At 42.3% G+C, this 23,134-nt stretch overlaps 1 protein-coding gene and 1 long non-coding RNA gene across 2 annotated transcripts in view; one reads left to right on the top strand and one right to left on the bottom strand.

Annotated features, from left to right (window-relative positions):
* The window catches only part of LOC106579894 (multivesicular body subunit 12B), a 38,771-nt gene extending 35,142 nt beyond the window's left edge, over window positions 1-3,629 (top strand). Inside the window, exon 10 of the mRNA XM_014160243.2 lies at window positions 2,681-3,629. Within this exon, the coding sequence (XP_014015718.2) occupies window positions 2,681-2,755 (75 nt within the window). The 3' untranslated portion in view covers window positions 2,756-3,629. The remainder of the gene's footprint in view (window positions 1-2,680) is intronic.
* Window positions 3,630-21,407: 17,778 nt separating this feature from the next.
* Window positions 21,408-22,183, bottom strand: LOC106579896 (uncharacterized). Its single transcript, XR_001322766.2, has 2 exons — window positions 22,112-22,183; window positions 21,408-21,561 (listed from the first exon to the last, which is right to left on the bottom strand). It is a non-coding gene; the product is annotated as an uncharacterized lncRNA (long non-coding RNA).
* Window positions 22,184-23,134: the final 951 nt, after the last annotated feature.

The following is a 23,134-nucleotide window of genomic DNA, read 5'->3' as shown; positions in this document are numbered from 1 at the left end:
TTCTGCTCCCTGGCTCTGTATACTGTCACATAGTATAGAAATCACACAGTCGCCATCTTGTCATCTGGTCTCTGAGAATGGAGCTCATTGTCATTGTCAACTCAGGTACTAATATTGTGTGTGTGTGTGTGTGTGTGTGTGTGTGTGTGTGTGTGTGTGTGTGTGTGTGTGTGTGTGTGTGTGTGTGTGTGTGTGTGTGTGTGTGTGTGTGTGTGTGTGTGTGTGTGTGTGTGTGTGTGCGTGCGTGTGTGTGTGGCCACTGCGGTCTGCTGATGGAGACAGCCTGGCAGCTCGTCCCGTAGGCTAGCTCTCCTCTCCTCTCAGTTAGTGTGATTAGCAGCAGGACACATGGCGAGCTGAGCCGTGGAGGGGAAGGGAAGAGTGCTAGGAATCATTAATTACCGCAGCGGTAGCTGGAACTGATGAAGTAAATGTGAGATAGTGTAACACGCAGGATTTAGTGAAGTGGACGACAGCACAAGATTAATGGTGGGGCCAGGCTGATGGGGATGAAGTCACAGCTTAGCTTGATAATTAGTTTCCAAGAGGAAACATCCCTCACCATTGTGTTATTTTTACTTCTCTCCTCTCGCATTATTATCCCACTACAATATCTCTAGAGATGGGAAATTAATATCGTATTTCAGTTTGATATTACACATGCCAAATATATATTCAGGGCTTTTGGAGTGCTTATTTTTTTGTAAAAAAAATAAATATATATATACAAATTTAGGCTCTAAAATGTAGATACTGGTTTTCTGTTCTAGGTTGAAGGTTGAAGCCAAAATATGTAGTCACTGAGCACCTCGAGTTACTACATAGTAACACCTGCTCATATATGTACAGATATTTACAGTTATCAAAAGCTAAGTAGTATTTGTAATATGCACTAGATCTTTTTGTTTTCAGTGGATCAAATCCAATACCACTATGAATAAACAGTGCAGTATTTAGTGCAGCCTTTATAATATGCAGTCACACAAACAGGCCGTTCTTGTTCATGGTGAGTGGTGTTCAGTTGTCCAGCAGAGGTCACTGTCAGTGTACACTGGAGGAGTTTGTTTTCTCTCTTCAGGGCGAAGAAAGAGTATTATGGTAAAGGACATTCTAACTGACTGATGTCCAATACATTTCTTTAAAGACATACATAAAAGAGAGGTGGTATTTGACATTTGCGCGTGTAATTGAGGAAAACTGTTGCAATCATATACAATGTTACAGATAAGAACGTTTCCTAACAGGCATCACTTCTCACTTCTCAGATGATGTTGGTTCCAGCAATTAGGCATTCTTTTCATTTCCCAAATGATTCGCAAACTTGTGGAGATTATAATTGCTTTTATCCACGCATATCTAATTTGTGTCTTTTTAAGTGTTAATTAGTAAGCGATTTGAGCTGACGTCTTTATGTACTTTGCACTGCTAAAAAATGTTTGTTTTTGGCGGCTGCCTAATGATTTTCAGAGTTAGCGTGTGAGAGTGTGTCTGTTAGTGTGGATGTCTTTTCATATGTGTGTATGAATCTGACAGACATTTTCATTTGCACCTATGGACGTGTGTGTGTTTCAGCAGTAAACTGTGTGTGTGTGCCTGGGTGCATGTAGTGTGTAAGAGACCGAGAGAGACAGACAGAGAGAGAAGGAGAGGAGAGAAAAGAGAGAGAGCTCCAAATAGAGGTGGAATTAATGAAGACAACATGTCACATATTTTTAGCAGTGGAGCAGGGACAGGAAATGAAGCTCTGTTCATCTGGGTGATTGCCGCCCATGTTCTTGTGTGTCACTGTCCTGTCAGCCCGTGTGTAAAAGTGGCAGACAGTGATACATGCTCTCCCTGATAACACCCCATTCCCCCATCCATCATCCACACACACGCTCACACTTACATCTATTTGTTTATTTATTTTGCCAGGTGTTGTGGCTGAATTTCATTATAACTAACCGTCTTGTGGCATGTGACTCGTAACTTATAGCTTCCTGAAAGACAGAGGGGTGTTGGTTGGAAATCCCCAATAAATCCATTGTGCTTAGTTGGGATCTTTGAATATAGATATTAAAACGCATTTGATGATCTTGCAGCATCACCTAGTGCAGTGATTCAGTATTGCAGATCAGAGTGTATTGAAGTGATGAGTTGGTATGCGCTTGCTTGTTTTAGTAAAATTGCAATGGTAAAAGTTGATATGTGGTACTACTCTTTCAACAATGATTTGAAATATATTTTGACCACAACATCACAATTGATTACTGGAGGATTGTTTTCCCCAAAATATATTCTAAACTGATTTGAATTGCTCTCCTTCATTGCAATGGTTATTTATATTATTTTATCCATTGAGAAAGCCAGGAAGAACTGTGCATTAGATGCATGTATCTGGGAGATGGGTGGTGTGAAGAAAATTCATAAGTACTGTGGTTTTCCCCTTAACTTTTATAACCGTATTATACATTTTCATCTTATTCCACAAGGGGACAGTATTTGCACACATTTCTCCTTTCAGCTTTCTTCATACCCAAACCCATACCCAGCTTGTAATCTTAAAGGCATAATGATCTGTTACTGAAAGAGCTTCTTATACAAACCTCAATGCTGTTGGTGAAGAAGTGTTTTCATATACAAACAGTTTATACTGGATATACTGTATTTTAAATCCCTTTATACTTCTATCCTGTGGCAGTATGAGTACAACTTCAACATGGAGCACAGCATCAGCACTTCCCTGCCTCCCAGGCCCACCCAGAGCCAGTACTGAGAGAGCCTTTGAGTGAGGAACGCTCTAGAGGAACAGGGACAGAGTAAAAGACTACAGCACCTTCACTCATTCCACAACAACGAAGCACTTACTGGAATGATGTCTCTGATGTCCAGTTTAGAATCCACATTCACAGTAGTCCCTCATATCAGAAGTCAACAGGATTCTAATCTATCTCAAATTAACGGCTAACAGAAATCTCACAAACAGGATGGGAAGTTAGTAACATAAAATTCCAAGTATCATAATATTGGAGGTAACTATTCTAAATGTTGTTAAATGTGCATTTTTAATCTCTCCATAGCTCTGTATGTTTCAGAGTTGTGGTCAAATGTTTGTATTTGTGATCATAACAACACTGTGCAAACTCTGCTTAATGCTCATTTAATTGTTTGTGCTCACTTATTGTTTGCGTGATGAGAGCCAAAGTAACCAAATTACCTCATATATTGTAAAGCTATCAGAAAACGTATTTTTAATCCTGTAGCACATCTCCAAATACGTTGATACCTTTTCTAGTTTTTATTTAGGAAAATATGTCATAATGAGTTAGTACAGGGTTTCCCAAACTCTGTCCAGGGGACCCCAAGGGGTGCATGTTTTGGTTTTTGCCGTAGGACTACACAGCTGATTCAAATAATCAACTAATCATCAAGCGTTGATCATTTGAGTTAGTTGTGTAGTGTTCAGTTAAAAACCAAAACGTGCACCCCTTGGGGTCCTGGGAAACGCTAAGTTAGTACAATCAAATAGGTCATACACATATTAAATTGATATGATTGTTGATTTGTTTTAAATCAATTGTTATTCAGTATATTATCATATTATTCAGTTATGTGATGTATAAGAATGAATAAACACCTTACAAATCTCATGACTACCACTGAATCTCATGTCTCCTTTTGGTTGTCAGAGTCACATGTAGGTTTGAGGCTGTGTAGCAGTGACTGAGACTTCAGAGAATAAATGGGAGGCTGCCTCACTGCTCTGCTCTGCTCCCACTGACAGACTGACAGATCTAGTCAAGTAGTCAGTTCTCTTTGAAGGTGTATGAGGAACACTTGTTTCAGCAAGCACACACATCCATCACAGAGTCAGTCCATCATGAGCACTTTGCAGTAAGAACGAGCAAAGCTTCATGACATCAGAGCCACCACATTAGAGCCCCCCCCCACCCACATTCCAGACCCTATTATAATATGTTATCAAAAATATGCCCCCCCCTCTCCATAACATGTTCTGTCTCTTTACATCAATATAATTTAACAACTACTGAAATGTGTCATTCTGAAGAAATTGAGATATCAGAATCTATTTGCTCATCTCTGCAGATTTAATTAGTTTCTGAAATTACACGAATCTAATGACTTGCTTCTTTAATTAGACTTGCTTGTTACCTTTATGAATGTATGATTTCTGTGTAAGCAGTGTTAATATCATTTCTACCAAAACTCCTAATGGATTTTAGTATTCCCAGGTGTTTCGCGGTGTGTGCAACAGATGACAATCCTCTGTGTTGTGGCTGTCTGTCTCCTGTTCGGCGGTTTGAACCTGACCAATAGAGGTGACTCAGGAACACTCCGCTGAGAACCGTTGTTACATCTTGTGGTTGTTGTTGTTCATGAAGTTGACACCCATCACCCCACATCAGTGAAGCCCTAAAGTACAGTGACAGCCCGAGACAGAACCCTCACGCACCTCCCCAATGAACTACACACAACTACACTTCACGCACACTCATATGTTTTACTCTAGAAGTAAGCAGGGGTTAGGTCTTAATGCCACCACATTGCTCTCTTCACAGTTTGAGAAGCTCTCTATACAGTTTGGGAGAAGGCAGGATGAGCACTGTTATGTGACAATGGAGCAGCGGTAATGACAAGGGTATGTGCTCCCTTTAATAAATGCTTACTATCAGCCTGCCATGGTATCTGTTGTATCATACCCTGGTCAGCATTAAACCCATTTTAACCTGGTCCATCAGGTTAAAACCCAGAGTTTTGCAAACAACATGAGTGTGACTGTGGACTTCTTTCTTGACACCTTTAAAAGAAGCCTATTGTTCTCTAATTGTTCATGGATTGAAAGGTAATAATTGTAACATAGATCCAAGTAGACCAGAATAGAAACACAGCAGGTCATATGTGATTTTTCCTGCTGAATTTGTACCCTTAGACTGTGGTTGCCCATGTCACTTGGGCAATTTTGTGGGGGCGTATTGCTGGTGAGCTTGGGAGTGTGGCCAGCCTAGCCCAGCAGATTGGCTCAGAATGGGCCCTCCATCAGAACCACAGCTCCTTCAAAAGCCATGCCCAGCGCCCTTTCAAAAAGCTGCCTCATATGGTTTCACTTTTCTCTCGGCTCCACTTTATGATATTGAAAAATAATAATGATATGCAGAAACCACACTATAAAATCAAAAAGGAATAGGCCTTCATTTTGTCCCTGTTTTGTGTAAACTCATGCTGTAATTAAAAGGGTAGAGGCTTGCACATGTGTCTTTAGCGGAGAGGTTTTGGGTTGTTGTGTATTTAAGCAGATTTAAGCACATATTGTGGATCTATTTAAAGGCATCTCTTTGTAACTCCCCTGCTATGCCTGTCACTGCTATATACCACAGTTGTCATGGTGATATCTTCTTTTCAGCTACAATACATGTGAGATTTGACTGATTAAACTAAACTCTGGATCAGCACTTCAAAGCTCCACCCTCTGAGAGTCAGGCCAGATGCACCACAGTCATTTTTAACCTCACACCCAAGACTTTGGCACGGAACAGTGTGTAAGCTAGTAGACAGAGGTGGATCTGCCAGTTGGAAATTGGAAAAGGAAGTCTGTATTTATGAGGTGGTTTGAGGGGCTGTGTTAAGACTGGCTTAGCCTCTCGCTCTCCCTCTGACAAGCCTGCTTCCCCTGTGCTGCGGTGACCAGGGAGAGGGAAGTAAAGAGAGTGACGGTGTGAGGCTTGTCAGGGGCGGCCAGCCCTATAGGCCCAGTGCAGGCAGGCAGGTGGCTAGGCATTCAGGTCTCCTGTGATATAGCAGCCCATTGATAAACTCCGCCTCCAATGTGAACAGAAGCATAGGGAGCCATTAATCCCAGAGCATGTGGGGCTGTTTTTATATTTGATGTGCTGCAGAGAACATGTCCGTCCCACTGGAGGGACATGTAGCAACGGCATACACACAACTTCCACCGAAACACCACAAATCTGATTATAGCATCGGCACACGCAAACACCCAACACACCCATCCTACACTCTCAGACAAAAGAGTACGGTTAGGGTACAGTATTGTTCCTAGGTGTACAAAAATATCAAAATACACATAATGTACCTTCAGGGGTACACATAAAATCTCACATGGTACTGTTCGGTACCTTTTAGGGTATATGTGCGGATAATCTAGTACAATGGTACATTTCTGTGCTCAATATTTTGAATATAATGGTACGATCATCACACGCTCTCAGAAATCACACCCATTATTACAGTGGCCTGTGAAAGTATTCACCCCCCTTGGCATTTTTCCTATTTTGTTGCCTTACAACCTGGAATGAAAATAGATTTTTTGGGGGGGGTTTTATCATTTCATTTACACAACATGCCTACCACTTTGAAGATGCAAAATATATTTTATTGTGAAACAATGAGCGTGCATAACTATTCACCCCACCAAAGTCAATACTTTGTGTAGCCACCTTTTTCATATATTACAGCTGCAAGTCTCTTGGGGTATGTCTCTATAAGCTTGGCATATCTAGCCACTGGGATATTTGCATTTTCTTCAAGGCAAAACTGCTCCAGCTCCTTCAAGTCGGATGGGTTCCGCTGGTGTACATCAATCTTTAAGTCATACCACAGATTCTCAATTGGATTGAGGTCTGGGCTTTGACTAGGCCATTCCGAGACATTTAAATGTTTTCCCTTAAACCACTCAAGTGTTGCTTTAGCAGTATGCTTAGGGTCATTGTCCTGCTGGAAGGTGAATTTACGTCTCAGCCTCAAATCTCGGGATGACTAAAACAGGTTTCCCTCAAGAATTTCCCTGTATTTCGCGCCACCCATCATTCCTTCAATTCTGACCAGTTTGCTAGTACTTGCTGATGATAAACATTCCCACAGCATGATGCTGCCACCACCATGCTTCACTGTGGGGATGGTGTTCTCCGGGTGATGGGAGGTGTTTGCGCCAGACATAGCGTTTTTCTTGATGGCCAAAAAGCAACATTTTTGTCTCATCTGACCAGAGTACCTACTTCCGTATGTTTGGGGAGTCTCCCACATGCCTTTTGGCAAACACCAAACGTGTTTGCTTATTTTTTCTTTAAGCAATGGCTTTTTTTCTGGCCACTCTTCCGTAAAGCCCAGCTCTGTGGAGTGTACGGCTTAAAGTGGTCCTATGGACAGATACTCCAGTCTCCGCTGTGGAGCTTTGCAGCTCCTTCAGGGTTATCTCTGGTCTCTTTGTTGCCTCACTGATTAATGCCCTCCTTGACTGTTCCATGAGTTTTGGTGGGTGGCCCTCTTTTGGCAGGTTTGTTGTGGTGCTATATTCTTTCAATTTTTTAATAATGGATTTAATGGTGCTCCATGGGATGTTCAAAGTTTAGTTTTTTTTATACCCCAACCCTGATCTGTACTTCTCCACAAATTTGTCCCTGACCTGTTTGGCGAGCTCCTTGGTCTTCATGGTTCTGCTTGCTTGGTGGTGCACCTTGCTTAGTGGTGTTACAGACTCTGGGGGCCTTTCAGAACAGGTGTATATATAATGAGATCATGTGACACTTAGTTTGCACGCAGGTGCACTTTATTTAACTAATTATGTGACTTCTGAAGGTAATTGGTTGCACCAGATCTTATTTAGGGGCTTCATAGCAAAGGGGGTGAATACATATGCACGCACCTCTTTTCAGTTTTACATTTTTTTCATTTCACTTCACTTTGGTCCATTTTTATTTTTTTTATTTTTTTTATTTAACCTTTATTTAACCAGGTAGGCAAGTTGAGAACAAGTTCTCATTTACAATTGTGACCTGGCCAAGATAAAGCAAAGCAGTTCGACACATACAACAACACAGAGTTACACATGGAGTAAAACAAACATACAGTCAATAATACAGTAGAACAATAAGTCTATATACAATGTGAGCAAATGAGGTGAGGTAAGGGAGGTAAAGGCAAAAAAGGCCATGGTGGCAAAGTAAATACAATATAGCAAGTAAAACACTGGAATGGTAGATTTGCAGCGGAAGAAAGTGCAAAGTGGAAATAGAAATAATGGGGTGCAAAGGAGCAAAATAAATACAGTAGGGGAAGAGGTAGTTGTTTGGGCTAAATTATAGATGGGCTATGTACAGGTGCAGTGATCTGTGAGCTGCTCTGACAGCTGGTGATTAAAGCTAGAGAGGGAGATAAATGTTTCCAGTTTTAGAGATTTTTGTAGTTCGTTCCAGTCATTGGCAGCAGAGAACTGGAAGGAGAGACGGCCAAAGGAGGAATTGGCTTTGGGGGTGACCAGAGAGATATACCTGCTGGAGCGTGTGCTACAGGTGGGTGCTACTATGGTGACCAGTGAGCGGAGATAAGGGGGGACTTTACCTAGCAGGGTCTTGTAGATAACCTGTAGCCAGTGGGTTTGGCGACGAGTATGAAGCGAGGGCCAGCCAATGAGAGTGTACAGGTCGCAGTGTGGGTAGTATATGGGGCTTTGGTGACAAAACGGATGGCACTGTGATAGACTGCATCCAGTTTATTGAGTAGGGTATTGGAGACTATTTTGTAAATGACATCGCCGAAGTCGAGGATCGGTAGGATGGTCAGTTTTACGAGGGTATGTTTGGCAGCATGAGTGAAGGATGCTTTGTTGCGAAATAGGAAGCCAATTCTAGATTTAACTTTGGATTGGAGATGTTTGATGTGAGTCTGGAAGGAGAGCTTACAGTCTAACAAGACACCTAGGTATTTGTAGTTGTCCACATATTCTAAGTCAGAACCGTCCAGAGTAGTGATGCTGGACGGGCGGCCAGGTGCAGGCAGCGATCGGTTGAAGAGCATGCATTTAGTTTTACTTGTATTTAAGAGCAGTTGGAGGCTGCGGAAGGAGAGTTGTATGGCATTGAATCTCGTCTGGAGGGTTGTTAACACAGTGTCCAAAGAAGGGCCAGAAGTATACAGAATGGTGTCGTCTGCGTAGAGGTGGATCAGAGACTCACCAGCAGCAAGACCGACATCATTGATGTATACAGAGAAAAGAGTTGGCCCAAGAATTGAACCCTGTGGCACCCCCATAGAGGCTACCAGAGGCCCGGACAACAGGCCATCCGATCTGACACATTGAACTCTAACAGAGAAGTAGTTGGTGAACCAGGCGAGGCAATCATTTGAGAAACCAAGGCTATTGAGTCTGCCGATGAGGATGTGGTGATTGACAGAGTCAATTATTGCACCCTTTACTGAGGTGGTTGTTCCCGTTTAGATGGATTATACATTTTCCCTACATTGACAATCATTCTAAATGCAGGTTGTTTGCAGTGGTGTAAAGCACTTAATTAAAAATACTTGAAAGTACTACTTAAATAGTTTTTTGGGGTATCTTTACTTTACTATTTATATTTTTGAAAACTTTTACTTTCCTACAGAAAAGTATGTACTTTTTACTCCATACATTTCCCTGACACCCAAAAGTACTCAATACATTTTGAATGCTTAGCATGGTCTAATTCACATACTTATCAAGATAACATCCCTCGTCATCACAAACTGCCTCTGATCTGGCAGACTCACTAAACACATGCTTCATTTGTAAATGATGTCTAAATGTTGGAGCGTACCCCTGGCTATCCAGAAATAAAAATAAAATGGTTTGCTTAATATATGGAATTTGAAATTATTTATACTTTTACTTTTGATACTTAAGTATATTCCAAATACTTTTAGGCTTTTACTCAAGTAGTATTTTACTCAGTGACTTTCACTTGAGTCATTTTCTATTAATGTATCTTTACTTTTAATCAAGTATGAACATTAGTAACTTTTTCCACCACTGGTTGATTGTGATTAAAAGTTTACATTTTTGAATATCCTAACTCTTGCTGGATTCCAACAGGGGTAAAACTAGGCTGTCAAAACATAGCCTTATGATATACAGTATGTAATAAATTGTGATAAAGCATTTCATTTCAATGATCAAATGTTCACTTAGACACTCACTTGGTGAAGGATATAGGACTGAAAGCCATTGAATGCAACAACCATCTCTTCGTCACTAGCAAACACAGTCATGGGTTTTACTGGTAACTCAAATTCACTTGAAAGGCTCCCTGGGAAATATGCAAATAAGGCTTTATACCCAACAGTGTTAAAACAACACCCAAAAACTTCTAACTTCTAGGTACATTTTTGTCACTTAAAAGGAACAAAGAGCATTGTCACTGTTGTGGTACCCTAAAAAAAAGTATTTTTATTTTCCAAAGGTACACTTTTGTACGTGTACTATCTTGTCCGCTAAGGATAGAAATGAATAAACAAAAAGTTTAGCTTTGTCTTTTATCATACTGTAGCTTTACACGTGTTCTATGAACTACTATCTTAGGTTAACAACATAGATATTATCTATAAATGTTTTCTGCTTTACCTGCAGCCACACTTGACACTGTACTTTATTTTAATGGCCTTAGAGCTGTGTACCTAGATAGGGCCATCCATGGTAGAGGGAGGTGGTATTGCACTAACTGGTACTTTAAGACTGGTTGAAGTCGACCTAGAGGCCTCTAGTCTCTTTGTTGTTTTGTGAGTGTCGTCAGGTAGTGGAATGTCCCACTGAGCCTTTTAGTGGGGAACTTGAACGTGTGGTCCTCCCTACACCTCTACCTTAACAAGCCCCAACAGGACTCAGGGGGAGAGGGATATCAAAACCATCTTGGCCAAGTGCAGTGAGTGCTGTGGTGCAATGACTGATCTCACAGAGGAGAGCAGGGCCTATCCTCTCCCCCCCATAGCTCTCCTCACTTCTCTGCCACGGCATCTGGGCCATGTGAGCCACATTATTGTAATTGAGCAAGGATGGAGCAGGGTGTGATGTGATCTCTCTCTCGCTCATATTTCTCCATATGTGAGATGACCAGTCAGAATCTTTTTTTCCCTCCTGAAAGAGTAGGCCTACAACACAAAGTGCCTGCAACACAGAGATCAATTAACTCCTTTCAAGTGAGATCAAAGGGCCAATGTGCTGTGTCCAGACCTCAGCAGAACCTGCAGCCTCATTAAGCCCTTCTGATTGGACGCATAAAGGGAGTTTGCTGCCATGTGTCTCATCTGTGTGAGTTAGTCATAAACAAGGGTGATGTGATTGCCTAGGACAGATGTTTGCAAACAAACCAACTTGGCAATGACATTTTGAATATTTCAGATTATTTTTATTTTTTGTCCAATTTATGATTTGGCCACAAATACCAGTATATGAAAATTCAGCAACCTTACTTGGGTATGAGTTTTCATTTTCACTGGACAGTTACTGTCGCTACTAGCCCTTTCCTGCAGTCAAATTACCAAAGTGCCCTCTAGTGGCCACATGGGTGGAATGTGATTCATATTTTTTTAAATGTCATAATTAATAAACACATGATAATCTTTTACGCCAAAAATACAGTGTTTCTATATCAAATGGTTTTGTTTTATTTTAGTCTTCTGTGATGTATTTAAAGTGTAATATTGGAATACAATCTCAAAACGTAATACATTTCAACTCTATGTCATGGTACAGGTATCTTGTTTTATTTTATAACCATGTGTCTGATGTGTATACTTTTGTTTCAAAGTAGATTTGTTTAAGACTACCAAGAATCACTGTGTGACCCTGATTTAGCCCACTGCACTAAAAATAATGCCACCACATTGTATAACAAACAGGAAGGGGATGGAGGGGTGGTAGAGCTGGAGGTGGTGTGGTACAACAAGCTGATCGTCCATGGGCAGGGCCGTGCACAGAATTAATATCTCGAAATTCACAAAATTCCAAATGCATCCGTAGCGATAACATTGTTGAGCATAGGTCTATTTATTGCTGCAAAAACACACTCACTGATCATCACAAAATAAAATCTAAAATGTCAATGTACAATTCCCTACCGAAGATGCAGCTACTCCTCTCTATGGGCCCGATTCCGACTTACGAAATTACACCATTCTTACTCACGCCTTTTCTGTGGCCTTCCCTGTGGCTCAGTTGGTAGAGCATGTTTACCCCCCCCCTAAAAGTGCAGACCCCGGAATGCACCTTAACTTCTCTAGGGCCAGTGGGACGATTTCGTCCCACCTACGTAACAGCCAGTGGAATCCCGTGGCGCGATATTCAAATACCTTAGAAATGCTATTACTTCAATTTCTCAAACATATGACTATTTTACACCATTTTAAAGACAAGACTCTTGTTAATCTAACCACACTGTCCGATTTCAAAAAGGCTTTACAACGAAAGCAAAACATTAGATTATGTCAGCAGAGTACCCAGCCAGAAATAATCAGACACCCATTTTTCAAGCTAGCATATAATGTCACATAAACCCAAACCACAGCTAAATGCAGCACAAACCTTTGATGATCTTCATCAGATGACAACCCTAGGACATTATGTTATACAATACATGCATGTTTTGTTCAATCAAGTTCATATTTATATCAAAAACCAGCTTTTTACATTAGCATGTGACGTTCAGAACTAGCATACCCCCCACAAACTTCCGGTGAATTTACAAAAAATTTACTAAATTACTCACGATAAACGTTCACAAAAAGCATAACAATTATTTTAAGAATTATAGATACAGAACTCCTCTATGCACTCGATATGTCCGATTTTAAAATAGCTTTTCGGTGAAAGCACATTTTGCAATATTCTAAGTAGATAGCCCGGCATCACAGGGCTAGCTATTTACACACCCAACAAGTTTAGCCTTCACCAAACTCCGATTTACTATTGGAAAAGTTTGATTACCTTTGGTGTTCTTCGTCAGAATGCACTCCCAGGACTTCTACTTCAATAACAAATGTTGGTTTGGTCCCAAATAATCCATAGTTATATCCAAACAGCGGCGTTTTGTTCGTGCGTTCAAGACACTATCCGAAAGGGTAAAGAAGGGTGACGAGCACGGCGCATTTCGTGACAACATTTTTTTAAATATTCCATTACCGTACTTCGAAGCATGTCAACCGCTGTTTAAAATCCATTTTTATGCCATTTTTCTCGTAAAAAAGCGATAATATTCCGACCAGGAATGTCCATTTAGCTAAACAGAGGAAAGAAAACACAGCTTTCGGTCGACGCGGGCACGAGCCTGAGTCTCACAGTACTGTAACCAGCCACTACCCAAACGCGCTACTTTTTTTCAGCCAGAGCCTGCAAAGCCACGATTCCGCTTTTTGCCGCCTTCTGAGAACCTATGGCAGCCGTAGGAAGTGTCACGGGACAGCTAAGATCCTCACTCTTCAATAAACAGAGACAAGAAGAACGACACCTTGTCAGACAGGCCACTTCCTGTAAAGGAATCTCTCAGGTTTTTGCCTGCCATATGAGTTCTGTTATACTCACAGACACCATTCAAACAGTTGTAGAAATTTTAGGGTGTTTTCTATCCATATGTAATAAGTATATGCATATTCTAGTTACTGGGTAGGAGTGGTAACCAGATTAAATCGGGTACGTTTTTTATCCGGCGGTGTAAATACTGCCCCCTAGCCCTAACAGGTTAAAATCAATTTTTATGCCATTTTTCTCGTAAAAAAGCGATAATATTCCGACCGGGAATCTGCGTTTAGGTAAAAAGACGAAAGAAAATAAAGCACGGGGTCGACTCGTGCACGCGCCTAAGCCCATTGTCCTCTGATCGGCCACTTGCCAAAAGCGATAATGTGTTTCAGCCTGGGGCTGCCTCGATGTCATTCAGCTTTTTCCCGGGCTCTGAGAGCCTATGGGAGCCGTAGGAAGTGTCACGTTACAGCAAAGATCCTCAGTCTTCAATAAACAGAGACAAGAAGAACAAGATCTTGTCAGAGAGGGCACTTCCTGTAAGGAATCTTCTCAGGTTTTTGCCTGCCATATGTGTTCTGTTATACTCACAGAAACTTTAGGGTGTTTTCTATCCAAAGCCAATAATTATATGCATATTCTAGTTACTGGGCAGGAGTAGTAACCAGATTAAATCGGGTACGTTTTTTATCCGGCCGTGTCAATACTGCCCCTACCCCCAACAGGTTAAATAAGAAAACACAAAAAATCCCCAATACCCCAACAAAACCAATAAACAATACCCCCTAAACAATAAGGGAGGGAAGGGAGGGTGGCTGCCGTCAATGACGGCACTGTGCTACACCCTCCCTCCCCAACCCACCTATCCTGGAGGTGGCTCAGGTGCGGGATGTGGACTTCGCTCCACCTTCGGCGTCACCCACTTCGGTGGCGCCGATGGCTGCACTGGGCAGACGGGCCACTCGGGCTGACCCGGGCAGACGGTCCACTCTGGCTGGGCCGGAAGACAGGCGGGCCACTCGGGCTGGGCCGGAGGACAGGCGGGCCACTCGGGCTGGTCCGGAGGACAGGCGGGCCACTCGGGCTGGACCGGAGGACAGGCGGGGCACCCTGGCGACTCCTGACTGGCGGGCAGCTCTGGCGACTCCTGACTGGCGGGCAGCTCTGGCGACTCCTGACTGGCGGGCAGCTCTGGCGACTCCTGACTGGCGAGGCTGGGCTGACGCACTAGATGCCTGATGCGTGGGGCTGGTACAGGACGTGCCAGCCTGGAGACACGCACCTTAGGGCTAGTGCGGGGAGCGGGAACAGGCCGAGTCAGACTGGGCTGACGCACCTCAGGGCTAGTGTGGGGAGCTGGCCTGGGGCTCCATCCTCGCCCCGACAAACAGCCCCTGTGCCCTCCCCCAAAAAATTATTGGGGCTGCCTCTCGGGCTTCCTTCCCAGCCGTGTTCCCTCATACCGTCGCCGTTGTCTCCTTCTCTCCTGCTGCCTCCACTCTTCTGAGTGCCACTACCTGTTCCCATGGGAGGCGATTCCTTCCGACCAGGATCTCCTCCCAAGTGTAGGATCCCTTGCCGTCCAGGATGTCCTCCCATGTCCAGTCGATCACGCTGTTCTCCTGTGGCTCCTTCCTCCTCCGCTGCTTGGTCCTTTTGTGGTGCGTAATTCTGTAAGGTCTGTCGTCAGGAATGGACCAAGGTGCAGCGGAGTTAGTGTTCATAATTTTTAATGCAAAACGGAACACTATACACTTACAAAACAATAAACAACCGACAGCTAAACAGTACTGACAGCATAACACACTGAACAGAAACAATTACCCACAACCACAAGGAATAACACACTACTATATAGGACTCCCAATCAAAGGCAACTCAACACACCTGCCTTCAATTGGGAGTCCAACAACCAACTCACACGTAACACAAAATCTCTGCCACGTCCTGACCAAAACTAATACAATTGCTCCCTCTGCTGGTCAGGACGTGACAAACGCCAGCATGGTGTGTGCAACGCCAGGGTTGTGGGTCCGATTCCCACGGGGGGCCAGTACAAAATAAATTAAAATATTTTTTAAAAAGCAAAATGCATGAAATGAAATGTGTGAAATGTGTGCATTCACTACTCTAAGTCGCTCTGGATAAGAGCGTCTGCTAAATGACTAAAATGTAAATGTAAAATGTTCTACGCACTTTTCAGTAGTATGGGATTATAATGATGACAGACCTACTTGAGTTTGTATTTTGAATTTTGTGGTGGCAGATTGAGATCCGTGGTTGCAAGTATGACTCGTAGATGTGTAATTTCATTTTACAAGCTTGTATCATGATGTATGAAAAATGTAACAATAGTTACAAACTTGTTACCTGACATTTGAATTTATTTCAAGTTACAAGTTTAATTTATTTTCAGAATTATTACAAATCCATTTACAAGTATGAATGATTCTGTTGTGAATAAAAAATACACTTGCAGATTTTAAATCTGTGCATACTCGGAGTTCTGTCACTGTTGTCACCTTAAAAAGAGATTTGTAAGCTTGTACAAAGTTTTGTACGTTTGTAGAAAGAGATTTGCAAGTAGAAATCTGATTTGCACTCTGTGGGCAGGACATTTTACTCCTGACCAATCAGTTCCCCAAAACCACAACTGCTGAACCATTGGCTGGATTGTTCCATCAATCAAATCTCAGGAAGTAGCTCCCCACATGAGCAAGATAGGATGAGGTAAATTAAATGAAAACAATGTACTTGAAAGTAATTGTCTCTTATCTTTATTCATCTATTTTGTGTGTGAAAAGGCATGACAGTAGTTTGCTCATCATGTGAAACATAATGGTACATTTCAGACGAACTCCAGACCAGCCAGTGCATTGACAGCCGCTATTGCGTTAGCTAGCTGGCCTCTGACATTCATCCTAGCTTTACTATCAACTAGCTAGCTTTATCAGGCAGCTTTAGATGTGAGGGGAAAACAAATATATGTGACCTGATTCAGGAAACTGGGCGTATGTCAAAAGTCACAACTTCACAGGAGAGCCGTTTGGCAGAAATGCAGAACAGGTAAACTTCTCGAACAGGTAAACTTTCATGTGCCTTAATAACAAACTTTTATGCCATCTGTAAATACGAATAAAGCTGTTCATTTACGAGCCTTCCCGGTAGCCATGATTGGCTGAGATAATGAGTGGGCTGAACATGCCAAGAGATGAGTTTCAGATTGGTCTGCGGTGTAGCATCTTGTGTCTTAACCTTCACTTCCTGATCACAGACCACACCAAGTTTGCTCCCGACTGGTGCCTCGGCCTCATCAAGCAGCGCTTCAGAAAGACCAGAGTGAACACTTTGTCTTAGATTGCTGGTGTTGTGAACGACAACACTGTGACAGGGGTTAACATCCCACAGCTGGTTAGTACTTTTCCACATCTGGATGTGGCTGGGGGGTTATAGCATTTCTTTCACATGACCCATTAAGTTAGACAAATGTGTCTCGGTCAGCGTCATCTAATATTTATAAAATATTTTTATCTGGATACTTTCTGTTTACCTGGAATTGTTCTTTATTGTAGGCTACTAATACGTTTAGTCTTAATCTTTACTACCCTACTCACTGTTTAGCACATGATCTCACATGTGAATCCTTAAAGAGATGGGTGGTGCTGGCTTAACCTGTTGGGGCTAGGGGGCAGTATTTGCACGGCCGGATAAAAAACGTACCCGATTTAATCTAGTTACTACTCCTGCCCAGTAACTAGAATATGCATATAATTATTGGCTTTGGATAGAAAACACCCTAAAGTTTCAAAAACTGTTTGAATGGTGTCTGTGAGTATAACAGAACTCATTTGGCAGGCCAAAACCTGAGAAGATTCCTTACAGGAAGTGGCCTGTCTGACAATTTCTTGCCCTCCTTGATCATCTCTAACAAATACAGGGGATCTCTGGCATGACGTGACACTTCCTACGGCTCCCATGGGCTCTCAGAAGGCGGGAAAAAGCTGAACGATGTAATTCCATCCCCAGGCTGAAACACATTAGCGCGTTTGGCAAGTGCTCTATCAGAGGGCCATTAGACTGAGGCTCGTGCATGAGGGGATAGCATGCTTTTACTTTCACTCTCTTTGTAATAAAAAACGATTTCCCGGTCGGAATATTATCGCTTTTTTACGAGAAAAATTGCATAAAAATTGATTTTAAACAGCGGTTGACATGCTTCGAAGTACGGTAATGGAATATTTAGAATTTTTTTGTCACGAAATGCGCCATGCTCGTAACCCTTCTTTACCCTTTCGGATAGTGTCTTGAACGCACGAACAAAACGCCGCTATTTGGTTATAACAATGGATTATTTGGGACCAAACCAACATTTGTTATTGAAGTAGAAGTCCTGGGAGTGCATTCTGACGAAGACAGCAAAGGTAATAACATTTTTCTTATAGTAAATCTGACTTTGGTGAATGCTAAACTTGCTGGGTGTCAAAATAGCTAGCCCTGTGATGCCGGGCTATCTACTGAGAATATTGCAAAATGTGCTTTCACCGAAAAGCTATTTTAAAATCGGACATAGCGAGTGCATAGAGGAGTTCTGTATCTATAATTCTTAAAATAATTGTTATGTTTTTTGTGAACGTTTATCGTAAGTAATTTAGTAAATTCACCGGCAGTGTTCGGTGGGAATGCTAGTCACATGCTAATGTAAAAAGCTGGTTTTTGATATAAATATGAACTTGATTGAACAAAACATGCATGTATTGTATAACATAATGTCCTAGGGTTGTCATCTGATGAAGATCATCAAAGGTTAGTGCTGCATTTAGCTGTGGTTTGGGTTTATGTGACATTATATGCTAGCTTGAAAAATGGGTGTCTGATTATTTCTGGCTGGGTACTCTGCTGACATAATCTAATGTTTTGCTTTCGTTGTAAAGCCTTTTTGAAATCGGACAGTGTGGTTAGATTAACGAGAGTCTTGTCTTTAAAATGGTGTAAAATAGTCATATGTTTGAAAAATTGAAGTTTTTGCATTTTTGAGGTATTTGAATATCGCGCCACGGGATTACACTGGCTGTTGAGTAGGTGGGCCGCGTCCCACCTAGCCCATAGAGTTTAAGAGGGTGTGAACAATGCTGAATGGGTGTAGACAAAGGAGAACTCTCCAGTAGGTGCCAAAACATTCAAAGGCCCTTTTCTCAAAAGTGAGTTTACAAGTTTATCAACTTTCAAAGCAGAATTACTTTCCCATTGTTCCTCAAAAATGCCGTGTATGATATACAATTTTGTAGCTCTGAGTCTCTACTTTTATCCAATGTAAAAAAAACTATTTCAAATTTTGCTACATAACACCGATTTGAGCCGATCAGTCACATATTTTCTAGTTAGTTAACCATCTGATTGATGAAGTTGGTTATAAATGTACCGGGCTAGCTAGTTAACTCCCATCATCGTCACTGCTGTGTAGCTAATGTTAGCTAGGTTTCTATAAAACAATATAGACATACTTGAAGCTATATTTTAAAGGCTTGTTACTGACTTACGTTTTGAGTTACTGACACTTGTCAAACTACTTCATTCCACTGTTTATTGATTAATTGGTGACTGAAAAAGTTGCCCCTCCAAATTTCACTGCAAATAGACTATTAGGCTGGTTGGGTATCATTTGGCTGTGAGTGTTTAATTAGCCTTGTTAGCCAAATTACTGACTGACTAGTATTATTGTTGTTCATGTTTTTGTTGCATTTCAGGTGGAGAGGGAGTAAGATTACTAGAAAGCATGCATGCTGCCAGACCACCAAAGGACCCTAGAGGTATCACAGTCAATGCTTATGAACTGTATTTGAATTGCCCATTTATATCAATGACACTAACAAAATGGTTTGATCGTTCAGCAACGTGCAGTAAATGCTAACACGGCTTTGGTGGTGAAACGTACATAATGTATTTATTGTCATCTCCCTATCAGGCCACTGCATGCTGTAACGCATCTGCTACAAGCTGCCTGCCTGAATACTGGGGCCTTCAGTGGTTCTTTACCTTTGATTACAGCAAGTCTTCTTATCTCTATCTCATAGCCATTTAACATGTACTGTATGTAACCACTCAAATTCATGGAAACTGCTGCGAATACAAGAACTGACTTATATTCACTTGTCCCTGGCTGCGTTTAGACAGGCAGCCCAATTCTGACCTTTTTTTCCCCACTAATTGGTCCTTTGACCAATCACAACAGATCTGTTCACATCTGATTGATCAGAAGACCAATTACTGCAAAAACAATCTTACTTTGGCTGCCTATTTGTCCTATTCTTAAGTCTTGTCTGGGATATATATAGTGCTCAAAAAAATAAAGGGAACACTTAAACAACACATCCTAGATCTGAATGAAAGAAATAATCTTATGAAATACTTTTTTCTTTACATAGTTGAATGTGCTGACAACAAAATCACACAAAAATAATCAATGGAAATCCAATTTATCAACCCATGGAGGTCTGGATTTGGAGTCACACTCAAAATTAAAGTGGAAAACCACACTACAGGCTGATCCAACTTTGATGTAATGTCCTTAAAACAAGTCAAAATGAGGCTCAGTAGTGTGTGTGGCCTCCACGTGCCTGTATGACCTCCCTATAACGCCTGGGCATGCTCCTGATGAGGTGGCGGATGGTCTCCCGAGGGATCTCCTCCCAGACCTGGACTAAAGCATCCGCCAACTCCTGGACAGTCTGTGGTGCAACGTGGCATTGGTGGATGGAGCGAGACATGATGTCCCAGATGTGCTCCATTGGATTCAGGTCTGGGGAACGGGCGGGCCAGTCCATAGCATCAATGCCTTCCTCTTGCAGGAACTGCTGACACACTCCAGCCACATGAGGTCTAGCATTGTCTTGCATTAGGAGGAACCCAGGGTCAACCGCACCAGCATATGGTCTCACAAGGGGTCTGAGGATCTCATCTCGGTACCTAATGGCAGTCAGGCTACCTCTGGCGAGCACATGGAGGGCTGTGCGGCCCTCCAAAGAAATGCCACCCCACACCATGACTGACCCACCGCCAAACCGGTCATGCTGGAGGATGTTGCAGGCAGCAGAACGTTCTCCACGGCGTCTCCAGACTCTGTCACGTCTGTCACGTGCTCAGTGTGAACCTGCTTTCATCTGTGAAGAGCACAGGGCGCCAGTGGCGAATTTGCAAATCTTGGTGTTCTCTGGCAAATGCCAAACGTCCTGCACGGTGTTGGGCTGTAAGCACAACCCCCACCTGTGGACGTCGGGCCCTCATACTACCCTCATGGAGTCTGTTTCTGACCGTTTGAGCAGACACATGCACATTTGTGGCCTGCTGGAGGTCATTTTGCAGGGCTCTGGCAGTGCTTCTCCTGCTCCTCCTTGCACAAAGGCGGAGGTAGCGGTCCTGCTGCTGGGTTGTTGCCCTCCTACGGCCTCCTCCACGTCTCCTGATGTACTGGCCTGTCTCCTGGTAGCGCCTCCATGCTCTGGACACTACGCTGACAGACACAGCAAACCTTCTTGCCACAGCTCGCATTGATGTGCCATCCTGGATTAGCTGCACTACCTGAGCCACTTGTGTGGGTTGTAGACTCCGTCTCATGCTACCACTAGAGTGAAAGCACCGCCAGCATTCAAAAGTGACCAAAACATCAGCCAGGAAGCATAGGAACTGAGAAGTGGTCTGTGGTCCCCACCTGCAGAACCACTCCTTTATTGGGGGTGTCTTGCTAATTGCCTATAATTTCCACCTGTTGTCTATTCCATTTGCACAACAGCATGTGAAATGTATTGTCAATCAGTGTTGCTTCCTAAGTGGACAGTTTGATTTCACAGAAGTGTGATTGACTTGGAGTTACATTGTGTTGTTTAAGTGTTCCCTTTATTTTTTTGAGCAGGGTATTTCAGTTGGCACACCTGTGTGATGTCCTTTATACATAAAACATTTTCTTCACCCTGGATATGAGACTTTAACCTTTTTGAATTATAAGCTCTAAGTGTTGTCTTGATGGATAAAGTCTGCATATTGTCAGATGTTTAAGCTACCATAGTAGTTAGTAAAAATGAGAACAGGCTAAGAAACAGTAATTGTTTTGTAACCTATAAAAAAAATGAACAAGTAGTTTATACAAAACTTTATTGCATTTGATGGTCATCCCCCAAATTGGAAGCCTTGATAGTTGCATCCTTCCACAGGGAACTGTTTACAGCTGACAACGTGGTGGCAGGTTTCTTGATGTTCTGCTCTAGAGTTCCATGGCCCGGCAGACTCACCTGGGAACAGAGGGATGGACACGTTCGTTTTTTTTAAAGTCTGGGAGACTTTTAGTGGGAGGAGAGTACATGTGTTTTGGAGTGAGTACAGTAAATCCAACCAGTGGCCCTGGATAATTGTCACGATCGTCATAATGGACGGACCAAGGCGCAGCGTGAGTTGAGTTCCACATCTTTAATTTAAAGTGAAACATTAAAAAAAATACAATAAACAGACAACGACCGTGATAGCCGGGGTGCAACATTCACACACACAAAAACAATATCCCACAAAGCAGGTGGGAACAGGGAACCCTTAAGTATGATCCCCAATTAGAGACAATGAACATCATCTGCCTCTAATTGAGAACCATACTAAGAGCACCAACATAGAAATGGAAAAACTAGAACACCCCCCTAGTCACGCTCTGACCTAAACACCATAGAGAACCAAGGGCTCTCTATGGTCAGGGTGTGACAATAATATGATATGTGTCATCACACAGACAGACAACAATAGTGAAGAAGGTTTACATAGCGCATCAAGTATATTAGCACCAGTGGAGCTTACTTCTTTGGAGAGATCGCAGGTAGTTGATCTGAAGGCTCTGGAGGTCCTTGGAATATTCTGTCTCTAGCACCTGTAGAGAGATGGATAGAGGTACTGAATGCTCTTGCAAGAGAGTTAAGATGTATATGTTGATTATTGAGGACTATAAGGGTGCCTTCCAATCAGTCAACTGGATGAGTAAAAGGGGCAGAGGGTTTCAAGTTGTATCTTCATGTCTGTAACTTCACTCTCACTCCTAAGACCTCACCCCTGACCTCCCAATGGCCCAAAACTCTCTAATCAATCTCTCGGACAGGGAGTTACTCCAGGAGTAGACAAGTGTATGGTGCGTAGGGCTTCTCACTCTGCATATGAGTGGAGTATTAGCTATATATACAGTATATAAACAATATGCATGATTTACTGACATAGAGTGCTCCATGTTCTTGCTGGTAGCAGGCCTCAAACTAGATGCAGGGAAATGTCCTGTCTTGTATTATGATTGTATACATCTTCACCAGGTTCCTGGAAATCATATGACAAACCTGCATAGATTAACACAATAAAATGGTAACTGTATTTAGTCAATTGAAGTCATGACAGCCATAGCCAAGTGTTTTTTGTTCCAGCACTTCACTAACACCTCAATCAACTAATTGTGGTCAAAATCTAACAAAAACTCGCACACAGTTCAGTCCCCTGGGACATAAATCACCCATGTCTGTATTATTGAATGAGCTTCCCAAGTTACAAGTTTAAGCGACAGGTTTGCACAATAGCATTTAACATGTGTGGATCTATTTCTATCGAACCTTGTGAATAAAATCCAAGAACAAGATTATTTTCCTGATGGCTGGGAGGTTCCCAAGTTCTGTAGATCTGTATGGTGTTAGGGATGTGCTTCAACCTGAGGAGGAAAAGAGCAGAACGTGGGAATAAATGAACCTCACTGCTCAAATTTCAGATCTGGTTCAAGTTACTGAGAACACCAACTACCTTTAATGTGCCATCATTTTTGTAAACAGTTTTACATATTCATAAGCT

The sequence above is a fragment of the Salmo salar genome, chromosome ssa20 (genome assembly GCF_905237065.1).
Source record: "Salmo salar chromosome ssa20, Ssal_v3.1, whole genome shotgun sequence".
Classification (NCBI taxonomy): domain Eukaryota; kingdom Metazoa; phylum Chordata; class Actinopteri; order Salmoniformes; family Salmonidae; genus Salmo; species Salmo salar.
Note: the sequence above shows the minus strand (reverse complement) of the source record. Positions and strands in the feature narration are given on the sequence as shown.